Source organism: Antennarius striatus, chromosome 4, assembly GCF_040054535.1.
Source record: "Antennarius striatus isolate MH-2024 chromosome 4, ASM4005453v1, whole genome shotgun sequence".
Taxonomy (NCBI): Eukaryota; Metazoa; Chordata; class Actinopteri; order Lophiiformes; family Antennariidae; genus Antennarius; species Antennarius striatus.
Window position 1 is genome coordinate 1,042,501 of NC_090779.1, and position 12,890 is coordinate 1,055,390.

Here is a 12,890-nt window from a genome sequence, read left to right on the forward strand (position 1 = left end):
CAGGGTTAACTCCTGAATACATGGAAATGAGTCAGTGCCACACAATATCTCTGCATGCATTCAATAAAGTATCAAGTACACTAAAACAGAAGCAGACAGAAGCACAATCATAATTAATCAGATAATACTGACATACTGTAAATATAAACAGTATATATATATATATATATATATATATATATATATATATATATATATATATATATATATATATATATATATATATATATATATATATATTTTACAGGAAGTTTACTGACTGTATGTGGATCATCATAAAGTTGGGAGAATAAAATATTCTCTAAAAAGAAGGCAAAACAAAGGTATTAAATCAAGTACACACTGACATTATTGCAGGTTTTGGACAATAGTTCGCTTTCCTTTGCCTCCCAATACCCATGATGCAACACTGCTGCTGGCTAAACCTCATTAACAGCAACACTAACATGAACACATAGATCACATGTGTCAAATTCAAGGCCTGGGGGCCAAATGTGGCCCTCCACATCATTTAACGTGGCCCGCGAGAGCATAAAAGGTCCGTGTCTAAAAAAAATAGGTCAAAAGTGTGCAGCCCTGAGCTGTACAAGATGGAATGAAGGTTACTGTTCTTTAAGATCACATGCAATAATGTTTGAGTGTAACATACAAGACTTTGGTGTGAAGAATGTATTCAGTGTTGACTGAATGTAATTGTAGTATAGTACTGATGAATATATAATCTGCTATTCTTCTGCTTTCAGTCATCCAGTTTGGTTTCGTGACTTTGTTCGTGGCATCGTTCCCTCTCGCTCCTCTCTTTGCTCTGCTCAACAACATCATTGAAATCAGACTAGATGCCAAAAAATTCGTAGCTGAGTTGAGAAGACCAGTGGCAGCAAGAGCCAAAGACATTGGTGGGTTTTCTTCAAGATGGTCCCGAAAAATTAATGCATTATTTAATGTTGATGATGGTTATGAAGACATGTTCCTTCAATTCAGATTAAGGAAATGGTCTAGACTGTGTTCTTTGTGTACAGGTATATGGTACAACATACTGAGAGGGGTGGCAAAAGTTGCCGTCATCATTAATGTAAGTAAAATATGACATCATTTATCTCTAATGTACTACATCACATCACACTTCTGTCACGCATCCAACAACTTCACATCAGTAGTAGTATGTAATAAACCTCCAGGACACCCGGTGTCAGAATAGAGTTGAGCTTTTTCAGTGTGTCAGACATACATTAGGTGTTATATTAGACACATTGCCTGCGTGGACAAAGGAATAGATGTCTCTATTGACAGTACATCTACATAGGACCACAGCCTTTTAAATCCAGGCAGCATGTAGTTTCTGTAAATTATAATTCATATGTACTTTAACGTGGGTAACACATTAAAAGTGGTGCAGTCCTTCTAAAGAGTATCTGACCAACCGTTCCCCAAAAATAGCCATCAAAGAGGCATCTCTACATTACATGGTAATTAGAAGATGTTGTAGGGATCAAATAGTCCTCAAGGCTTCAAAGAAAAGTTAACCAGCCTTGAAATACAACATGCACACCCATGGTAACCCATCACTGATGGAAATGCTCAGTCCTGTTTCAACCCCTTCCAATTCAAAGTAACAGACAGTAAAAACAAACAAATAGTTTACGAACATTCATAGATGCGAACAAACACGCTTTCATATGTGACTATTGTCCTGCAGTTCCCCTTTCTGCCACAAGCCTAGTAGGGGCAGCACCACTGCGTTCACGTAGCTCCATCACTCGTCTCCCTCTGGTTTATTGTTCGTTGTTGTTTCTGTTAGCGTCTCAGCGCGTCAGGATTTGTACCGTGGATACTTTACTGTTTATCATGGAAGGGTTAGGGTCAGGGTCAGGCAAATAAAGCTATCTTAACATTGCTTCCATTTTCCCCGACACACGTAAGGTGAGCTTTTCAAGCCTGACTACTATATTACTGATTCAGTACAGGCCCAGGGTTCACAATGAGTGAGCATTAATAAACTGAGACTGTATTGTGATTATATGTCAATTCTATGAGGCTACAGAGTCGTTTCATAAAAGTTTTGGTTGGTATGCCTCGTGATTTTTTGTAGTGAAAAAATTGCCTCAAAAAAGGTTTGAAAACACTGTTCTAGTTGATGTTCCAACAGAGTCCAGGTTCATCCAGCTGAGGGGAGCCTGTGACAATACTGCTCAGTTATTAGTAACTGCTTTATGTGTTTGTTGAATGCTTGATAATACATGGATGGATGGATGGATGGATGGATGGATGGATGGATGGATGGATGGATGGATGGATGGATGGATGGATGGAAGAATGGATGGATGGATGGATTGAAGGATACAGTAGAAATCTTACCTGTGTATGTGTTACCCCTGCAGCTTGTGGCAGATTTTGAGGGAAGCTGTCGCATTAAGTCTAATAGCATGTATACCTGTTTATGCAAGCCAATTTTATGGCAAAGGACACCATTTCAATCAATCAATCAATTGAGTTTTATTTAAGTAACGCTTAAACATGGCATCAGACATTTCAAAGCACTTTAACAGACAAAGAAACCCAACTGAACCCCCCAGAGCATAAGCGAAAGTGGCGGGAAAAACTCCCTCATTGAGGAAAAAACTCCGGGCAGGACCCAGTTGGGTGTAAAAGAAATAAAAGGAAGATAAGGACAGGGAAAGAGAAAGAGAGTGTCAGATAGGCCAGATAGTCAGAGTCCTTATGAATATAGTTAGACGGTTGGGGTTGTTGTCTTCAATACATGTTCCCCACCATGTAATTGGTAAATTCAAGGCACAATTACAGCTGCATGGATGACTGTATGGTGGAAGGAGGAAGAAAGGCAGCAAGTCCCCAGCCGATGATTAGGTTATGGGAGATACTGGTGGGATGGGAGGAGGTCCATAGCGGATGGGCGGATGAGGGGTGAACCTGAGAAAACCTATAAGGACATAGAGCACAGAGACTCCAGGGAAGGAGTGGAGTTTGTAAAGGTGTGAATGGAGACTAGGAGAGAGAGATCGGAGAGGAGGAGGAGTAACAGAGATGGTTGGAGAGAAGGAGGAGGAGAGAGGAGCTCAGTGAGTCTGGATGTTGAGTCTCCAGCAGAGTAGGTCTAGAAGAAAAAACTTAACAGTCTAAGTTGCCTTAAATGTAAAAATTTTGAAACATAAAAGTTTTAAGTCTCATCTTAAATAGTGAGAGGGTGTCTGCCCCCCGAACTGAGGTAGGGAGGTGGTTCCACAATGGAGGGGCTTGATAGCAAAAGGCTCTAGCCCCCGTCCTACTTTTGTTCTAGGAACCACCAGTAGGCCAGTATGTTGAGAGCGTAATGCTCTAGATGGATTATAAGGAACTAAAAGTTCCTTCAGGTAGGTCGGTGCCACCAAGGGCTTTGGAAGTGAGGAGGAGTATTTTAACATCTATCCTAGCTTTCACAGGAAGCCAGTGCAGAGAAGCAACACAGGAAAAATATGGTCTCTGGTACTGGTCCTGGTCAGAACCTGGTCTCTGGTACTGGTCCTGGTTAGAACCTGGTCTCTGGTACTGGTCCCGGTCAGAACCTGGTCTCTGGTACTGGTCCTGGTTAGAACCTGATCTCTGGTACTGGTCCCGGTCAGAACCTGGTCTCTGGTACTGGTCCTGGTTAGAACATGGGCGGCAGCATTCTGAATTAGTTGAAGACTCTTCAGCGACTTTTTGGGGCAGCCTGAAAAAAGTGCGTTACAGTAATCTAGTCTGGAAGTGATGAAAGCGTGGATTAATTTCTCTGCATCACTCCGTTTTAAAATATGTCTGATTTTAACAATGTTTCCGAGATGGAAAAAGGCCGTTCTAGAAACCTGCTTCATGTGTGTGTTAAACCAGAGATCCTGATCAAAGGTGACACCTAGGTTCCTCGCAGTGGTTTTGGCCTCAAACGTGATGCCATCCAAGGTTATTACATCACTGGGCACTACAACCCTAACAGTTTTTGGGCCGAGCACAACAACCTCAGTTTTATCAGAATTGAGATGCAAAAAGATTTTTGTCATCCAATCATTAATCTCTTTGATACACGCCTGTAATTTGAACAGCTGATTGACTTCATCAGGTTTAATCGATGGATATAATTGTGTATCAGCAGCATAACAATGGTAGTTGATGGAGTGTTTCCTTATCAAATTACCCAGAGGAAGCATGTACAAGATTAACAGTTGTAACATGTCAGAGGTAGGACCCCAGTACAGCACAGACTGAGACCAGAGCAGGAATAGTCCAGCAGTTTATTCTGAAACTTCGCACAGAATGGCAGCAATATCCCAGAAAAACAGTCTCAGCAAACAGGAATCCAGCTGACAGGTGGCAGACCGGGAACGAGCAGGCAGAGTAGTCAAGGACAGAAGGCTGGTCAGATGACCGGGACAGAGACGAGGAAGACGGGTCGAACACAGGCAGGGTCGAAACCGAGGAAGCAGTCCGGAGATCAACGCGAGAGAGCTTTGCATGATACAAAGACAATCTGGCAGAGACTGAGAGGAATGGGAGGGTATATGTACTGAACAGACAGGTGCTAATCAGGTGAGGAAACACAGGTGAAGGTAGTTGCACTGAAGAGGTGGGAGTGGCAGGCAGGTAGAGCTGGGCGGATGAGAGGAAAACCAGGAGCGGATTGTGACAACACTATTGGACCAAGAACCGAGCCTTGAGGAACTCCATAACTAACTGTAGTGGACTGGGAGGAGTCATTATTAACATTAACAAACTGGGAACGGTCAGTTAAATAGGACTTAAACCACATCAGTGCTGATCCCTTAATACCAACCGTTTTGTCCAGTCGTGCCAGAAGAATATTGTGGTCAATTGTGTCAAACACCACACTAAGGTCCAAGAGAACCAGTATAGAAACAAGTCCTCTGTCTGAAGCGGTTAGAAGGTCGTTGCTAACCTTGACAAGTGCTGTTTCCGTACTATGATGTTCCCAAACACCATTTCCTGTACTGTTATGCAGGTTTTATGACCGTAGAATCAGTTGCCGTCTGACAAAGTCAAAGTTCTCACTCCAACTTTGCTCAAAACACAGCTTTCCTTTAGACGTTCATGGAAGGATTGTGGAAAAATTGAGAATGATATAGAATTAGATATTGCAAGTTAGATATTTACAAAGCTGAAGACTTTAAATATCAGGGCTTTGAACCAGAATGTTTTGCCAATCGGTTCGTTCCGAACCGAAACGGAATTATAATGTTTCCGGTTTTGAGTTCCACCATAAACTGACGTTCCTGAACCGGTTAGAACAAAAAAATAAAGTTCCTGAACCGGTTAATAACGTTCCTTTTAATATAAATATGTCGGTGCCGTATTTTACGCACCGTTAGACGCGATTAAAAGCCTTAAAGTTTCTCAAAAACCAACGCTGCTCCTTCTAACATGAAGCGTCTTCTGTGTTCACTGAGTTCAGAAATCTGTAGAAATGTTTCTGTGTGACGTCAGTCAGCGATCCTCCAGATCGACCACTGTCCACCCGCTGCGGCGGATACAGCGGTGGTGATCTGAAGATGACTGACTGACTATAGGCTATAATTATAGATATGCCCCCACCCTACAGTAAACAGTACCACAGCACTACGCCTCTGCTTTATGACCGTTATATCATGTAGTTCAGGCTTATGCCTCCTACTTAGACACTACATGACATAAGAACAGAATAACTTCCACCATGTCATTTATTGCTGAACAACAGATCTTCATAGTTCTTCTCCCATAGCTCAGTATTACTACAAAGCGCTGGCAGTACGGGAACACACTGCTCTGAAAATGACTGCAGCCACTGAGTTCATGTCTAAATCATTCACCTGTAATGATTAATGGTGACTGGGAGACCTCCCTGTTCTTACCTGCTGCTGATAGCCACTACTTCTCTCTGCTCTCACCCCTCCAGTGAAGGACAGGAAGTCAAACATCAGGTCAAAAGTTTTTTCAGGAACGAAAAAAAACCTGGTATTAACCGGTTTACAATTATTTTCTGTTCCGATTCTTTTCTGGAACATGTTTTCGATTTCGTTTTCATTCCAGCCAAAATACCAAAAGTTTCTGGATTTTGTTTTCGTTCCATGAACCGGTTCACAGCCCTGGTAAATACCTGGAAAGTTGAAAGAAAATTCTAACTGAAAATATGAAGGAGCGTTAAATCTTTGATCAATTATTTGGAACCTGCTGCGTAAGAAATTAATGGTCAAAAAACAATGAAAAATAGGCAATATTATATAAAATGCAGTAGACAACCAAATCTAGGATTTTCTGAATTTGCACAATCTGACATTATAAAATGTTGATGCTAAACTTCATCAAAAGAAAAACAATGGAATAATAACTAAATGAATAAAGACCTTCAAGAAGAACATATCCTGTTCACACTGGATAAACATCTTGTTTCTTTGGATGCTACAATTCAGAGATTTGTCTTACTCCAGCTACAGTATATCTTGTATTTTTTCTCATTCCACATCATTTCGTTTCCATAAAATGAAATATTAATTCCCAATAGTATAACTCCCATTTGTGTCTCTAATCTCTCACTCTCTCAACCACCATCTGTAGGCGTTTGTCATCTCCTTCACCTCAGACTTCATCCCTCGTATGGTTTACCAGTACATGTACAGCCCTGATGGCTCCATGCATGGATTTGTCAACCACACGCTGTCTTATTTCAATGTCAGCCACTTCCAGGAGGGCAAAGAACCCATGGATCCTCTGCACCTGGGCTACCACGTGGAGATCTGCAGGTGTGACAACCATAGCAGAATAACTCCTTAAACTAATGCACACGGTGCAGAATGTCCATTAATGCCAGTGGGCCACTCAAAGGGAACAGATAGGGTGAATAAGTGAAGACCTTTGAACATCAGCCTCGCCTACCAGTCAATAAATTTGTCCAACTAGAAATGTAAAATATTAGTTGACAAAATGTGCTTCAATGTTTTTTGAATTATTTATTTTTTATTGACAATCCTGTGACCACATCCAGCTTTCTCTTTAAGCCCAGTCCTCCACAAAATGTCATCAAGATCTGTTCATATCTTGATACACAAACAGACAGAAGGTTGGTGAACACATGATCTCCACCTCGACCGCCGCTTCACTTCATGTCCATCCATCACTTTTCTGGTAGACCATAATCGTCTCATTTGGAGCCACTTTGTAGGTTAGTGGCACCTTAAGTAAAGATCACTGGCATCTGAAGTGCTCCCATTGGTTATTTGACTCACCCTGGACAACCCATATTGTTTTGATAGTGAACGTCTCAGTTACCTGCCACATTCCTCTTTTCAGACTAAATGAATAGGAAAAACTTTGGTCATGTGAAAACAAAAATCTGGGCTTTTTTGGGGATTTTTTTGTCAGTGTAGGATTAATATCACATTTCTAACACGATATGGTTCTCTGTCAGTTTGAGAAGAACTTTAATCTTCTCTCTTTAGAACTTCTAAATCGATCCATAATCCTGTGTGGAGGACTGAACTTAACTGAGCTTGAAACAGAGGGAGTCAGCTCCAGTTTTAAATTTGTTTGACATCTTCAGCAAAAAGGATGAGATCATTAAAGTATGCCATAAAACACACATCATTAACATGTGATTATGTTTCTGAAGGTATAAGGACTACAGAGAACCCCCTCTGTCTGCCACTCCATATGAGATCTCCAAGGAGTTCTGGACAGTGTTGGCTGTCCGACTGGCCTTCGTCATTGTGTTCCAGGTATGTGGTCCTACATGCAGAAAGTAGGTCCTGCTGTTCCTCTAAGCTTATCAGAAACACTGATTCTTCGTTCGGTCGTTCATCTTCAGTACTCGCTTCTTGTGCTGCCATCGGTCGCTGGAGCGCATCCCAGCAGACTGTAGTGACTGCAGAGAGGCAGCAGAGGTAGAAGGAGAGGAGGTGTGCAGGAGGTCTGGTATGAGCAGCATGGGGAGGGAGAGGTCTTTGCCATACCAGGTGATGGTGCTCCACTATTCCAGACCTCCTGCACCCAGTTGCACTCAGCTGGTTCTCCAGTTCTCCAGACTACAGTCTCCTCCTGTAGGCAGAGAGTTTCTTCTTGTTGAGTCTTCCTCATTGTCTCCTTGTTTCCACTCCTGAAATCCCAGTTTTTCCTGTTTAGGACTGTCTTGACCTCCTTGGTTACCCAGGGTTTATTGTTGAGATAACACATGCTTAACACACAGAAGTTAAGCATGTTGTAGCCCCCTGACGTGTTCTACATGCGAGCACACAATGACATCTCAGTCTGGGGTCTGGAACCGGCCCCTGAGTGTCTCCTCAGCTTTCGGAGATATCCTGACCTGCTGGGTCGTTTCTGGCAGTCTCCTCTTCAGATGGATGATACAGTGGCTGCAGATGGACTGGGCTATGATCAGATTTACCTACTGGGGGGAGAGGGTGGATGTATGTCTCCTTGGCATTGGTGTAAAACCGATCAATAGTTCTTCCGTGTGGGGTAGTCCCCACACTGGATCATGGTTGGTAGTGTTGAGTCTAAGGTGAAGATGGTGAACAGAGCCTTCGAGTACCAGGTCTGTGGAGTAGAGGTAGTGGTGCAGATGGTCTTACTGCTGTCTCAGGTCTGCCAGGGGGTACGTAGACATCGAAGACAGTGATACCAGGTAGTAAAGCCTGATGCTAACAGCGGATAGCTCTGGATTGCGATTGCAAAGCATTGTTTTCGCCGTCACATGTCCCAGGTGGCACCATCCCTCATTTGTATGAATAATTAGTCCACCTCCTTTCTGCACCATTCAAATTAAATATGAGTTCCCAAACAATATCAACAATATAATTTCTTACAGTGATAATAAGATGTTATTATGTTGCAGAATTATGTTGATGTAAACCATTTTTTTACAATGAATTTGATATCAGAAAGACTCTTTCATTCAATGAGTGAAGGTCCTAGACCCCTTCGATGAGACTGTTCCATTTTTTGGACATGTGGAGTTAGAAGAACATTATAAACTGTGCTGTCATGACAATTTTTTATCTTAATCATCTTTTAAAACTTGTTTTTACCCAATGATATACATGTTTTTTGCATGTAAGATCTTATCAGCGGTCACAAATGAAGTGATATATTACAGTGCCAAGTGTAAGCAGATGTAATCTACATGTATGTTACCATCAGTTATGGCATAGCTCTACATTTAGCTCAACTTACTAATCTTGTATTCTCATTACCCAGTGAAATGCAAATCACCCGTATTCACGTCATTCCATTAACTTTGTATGTAACACCGTTGTGTCCGTTGTGAATGTAGCATTTGAGCTATCCACCTGTGATTCAATGAATGATAATATAGGTACAAACTGTACACATGATGACCATATTGATGAGAAGTGAAATGTTTTCTTTGTGTATTCCTGTGATTTCATCTTTCCTGTAACCCAACATAACAACGTTGTTCACAGTTGCATTTCTTTTTCCCAGAATGTTGTGATGCTGATGAGTGACATTGTGGACTGGCTAATTCCAGACATCCCCAAAGATATCACCCTCCAGATTCACAAAGAGAAGATCCTGTTGGTTGACCTCTTCATGAAAGAAGAGCAAGGCAAGATCCACATCCTTGATAGAACGTTGTCTCCGAGCGACAAGGAGACCTGCAGCAGGAGCCACAACAACAACACGACGGCTCACCCGCGTTCTGTCCTGAACGCCAACACTAACGTCTGAGGCTAACAGGCGTCCATCGTTAGGCCAGTCTCTCTCGTCACACAGGCCAGCCTAAAGTTTTGTTCTTGTTTAAAACATTCCAGCAGCAGGGCGAGCAGCTGGCCAATGGGGTGAAGGTTTGGGTCCAAATCCAGTGTGGTCATAGTCAGGAGCTCTATCTATACAGTGATCCCTCGTTACTCGAGGTTACGCGTTCCAGGACCACCTATGAAAAACGAAATTCTGAGATAAAGCGACAAACTATTTATTTTATTATTTACGTTAATTTAAACGTTTCTGAACCCCCCCCATACTGATATTAAACCACCTTCTATCTGTATTACCTTTAAAACACTGATAGACTGTTTAAAACACTTTTGTGTTAAAGAAAAGTCGCAGGAGGAACCATGAGTCAGAACACAGTGCACACATGGATGCTGTCAGCCAATAGAATGTGAGTATGGTGTCACGTGACTACCTACTAAAAATCCATGATGCAGTGAAGCCGTGCATCTTGATGCGTGAATAAGCGAGGGATTACTGCATATACAGTACCAATATTTTCCACCTTTACATCATTGTAGGCTTTCAAATGATATCATCAGCAAAAAAGAAGTTGTATTATTCATATTATTCACCTGATCTGATTGAATAACGTACCGATCATGTGCAGGGTTGCAATGAAATGGGTGACATTAAGTCATTGTTTGACCACTGCGAGCAGATGTGCTGTTTGTTGTTGGGTTTATTTTTATTTTATTGGTGCAGGGGAGGAACAAAACTGGTTGTCTGTATATTTTTTGAAATATGTTTTTGTTATGTTTGAAAATGTGTTTCTGGAAATATAAAAGCGACAGAGATCACTCCTTCCCAAACATTTGTAACTGACATGACTTTTAATTTCTGCCCCCTCTGATTTTTACTGTGGGTAAAAAAGTGATTTGTGGTGGCCGCTTGCCTTTTTGTACGCGGCAAAAGGGAGGACAAATAATGATGAGCGTCATGAAAATGTTGTTTGAAAGAGATAAATGTCGACAATGTGGATCACATAAAAGATGTTAGTTTTCAGGCTTTTGGACAGTGAACTGGATCATTTGAGGTCATTAGATTGTGGGTCAGAAGAGTCAGAACCAGCTGGTGTGAGAATATTCTATCGTAATCTTATAAGCATTTATTTGAAACTGTGTAAAACTACTTTCATTTAACACAAAACAGAAGCACAAATTGAAAAGCTGCGCAAGATTAGAATGTTTAAAGGTTTCAGTGTCAAGTACAGTAAAATAGTTTGTCCAGACTCACTCATTTACACGGTAACCTGTAGATAAGCACATATATTTAAGACTATTTATAATAATGCATGCTCTGATTTGCTATGTGTACACAAATCTCCTGCATATGATTTATACATGTGTATAAAAATGACATATATTAAAAAAAAAAAAAGTACACAAGTATCCAAGTGTAAATGGCTTTTCAATTTATAAGTTAAAAGTTCAGGCTGATCATTTATCGACACATTTATTTTAATGAATTGAAATCAACAGTAAAATAACTAAAGGTCCCATATTGTGTTTTTTTTAATTCATGTCATTCAGCTGCCAGACGTCCAACTACACTGTGTTTGAAATGTCTTGCCTCAAACTGATCCGTGGTCCTAAATATCATTGATTGAATATTGATAAATCCTCCGCTGCTCTGTGAAGGTCTGTTTTAATGGGGCGTAGCTCTCAGCTCCATCTCTCCTCCCCCTCTGAGCTGACCAATCAACACTGCCCTCCCCCGCGTGTTCAAGTTCCTTTGTTTACCACTCCAATGCGCCGCATTACGGATCGATCGATCGCCATTGTGTGTAACTTTTTGAACTGTCAGTAACTTCATCTTTCGCTCTGATACTCGTGTTTTCCACTCTTGTTTTTCATGATATAACGGTAGATTTTTGGGCGCCGAGCGTGAACCTGCTAACTCAGTCTTTGCTGAACAAAGACTCGTAGGTCATTGTGTAAACATGATCAGACCGCCGCTCTGATAATTACTGTTTTCTGAAAATCGTTATGGACAACGAGAGCTTGTGGACAACAAGGGAGCTAAGCTAACGCAAACTAATGAAACATGGGATTTTACCGTAAGACCAGGTTTTTCTCTTGTTTTCTCGTGTGTGTGTGTGTGTGTGTGTGTGTGTGTGTGTGTGTGTGTGTGTGTGTGTGTGTGTGTGTGTGTGTGCGTGTGTGCGTGTGTGTGTATACACGCAGCTCTCCGATCACTAACAAGAGCTAAAGCTGCTTTCATTCACCAAAAAACAGACAATTGTTCTGAATTAGTAATTAATGTGTAACTGGTTGTGTGTTCACTGTGATGCTGGGGAGAGCCTGGGTGGACACACACACACACAGACACATGCACACACACACACACACACACACACACACACACACACACACACACACACACACACCGACTGCTAACTAGTTAGCCAAATGCCAGCTGACTTCAACAGCTTATGAGGAACTTTCAGTGTGTAGCTCTGATCCAGATCGTTACCACACACTGCTACCGTAGCTTGATCACGAACCACACACTCGCGCGCTCAAACATGACTGAAGTGGACCTTTAACTAGTTAGCCAAATGCTAACTGAGTCCAACAGCTTGTGAGTGTGTAGCTCTGAGCTAGCACATTACCACACAATGCTACTGTAGCCTGAACGAACTCCCCCTTCAGGGATTGCCACGCCCCTGGGCATGTCAACCAATCAATATTGTCAATCACAGAGCCCCGTCTGTGACGGCCACTCTAGCAAAATCCGATCGTTTTGATTCGGTCCGGTCCATGAATTCCTAAAACTCCAAACATCTAATGATGCAGGAAGCGTTTCTTTACCAGATTCTAGGAGTTGGTCGGGTTAGGGAGGACCACGATGTAAATGTAGAGACCTGATAAAGTGTGATTTTCAGAATAGGGCCCCTTTAAGGATTACATTAAACTTCTGTTGGATGTGAATAACGCAACAGTTAATCATTAATATGTATCCCCTTTTGTGGGCCCCATTTGGACGTCAGTCCAGACAGTTTAGTTCTTTGCTCCAATAAATATTGTTGAAGATGAAAAACAATGAGCTACAGATATAAATTCAAGTATCCAGCATAAAAATACTCAACTTCCTTTGCTTGTTGCATTACCAGTGCTCTGCTGTAACGTTGGCTATAGTACTGA

General features: G+C 41.7%; 1 protein-coding gene across 3 annotated transcripts in view; it reads left to right on the forward strand.

Moving 5' to 3' along the window:
• The window catches only part of LOC137594262 (anoctamin-1-like), a 38,193-nt gene extending 26,929 nt beyond the window's left edge, over positions 1 to 11,264 (forward strand). For 2 of the 3 annotated variants that reach the window (XM_068313627.1, XM_068313630.1), the window contains exons 19-24: positions 1 to 30; positions 744 to 896; positions 1,020 to 1,072; positions 6,577 to 6,761; positions 7,628 to 7,733; positions 9,457 to 11,264. The exon at positions 1 to 30 is cut by the window's left edge and continues 113 nt beyond it. In XM_068313627.1, the coding sequence (XP_068169728.1) occupies positions 1 to 30; positions 744 to 896; positions 1,020 to 1,072; positions 6,577 to 6,761; positions 7,628 to 7,733; positions 9,457 to 9,702 (773 nt within the window). In that variant the 3' untranslated portion in view covers positions 9,703 to 11,264. The remainder of the gene's footprint in view (positions 31 to 743; positions 897 to 1,019; positions 1,073 to 6,576; positions 6,762 to 7,627; positions 7,734 to 9,456) is intronic. The other variant, XM_068313628.1, reaches the window with a different exon arrangement.
• The last annotated feature ends 1,626 nt before the right edge of the window (positions 11,265 to 12,890 follow it).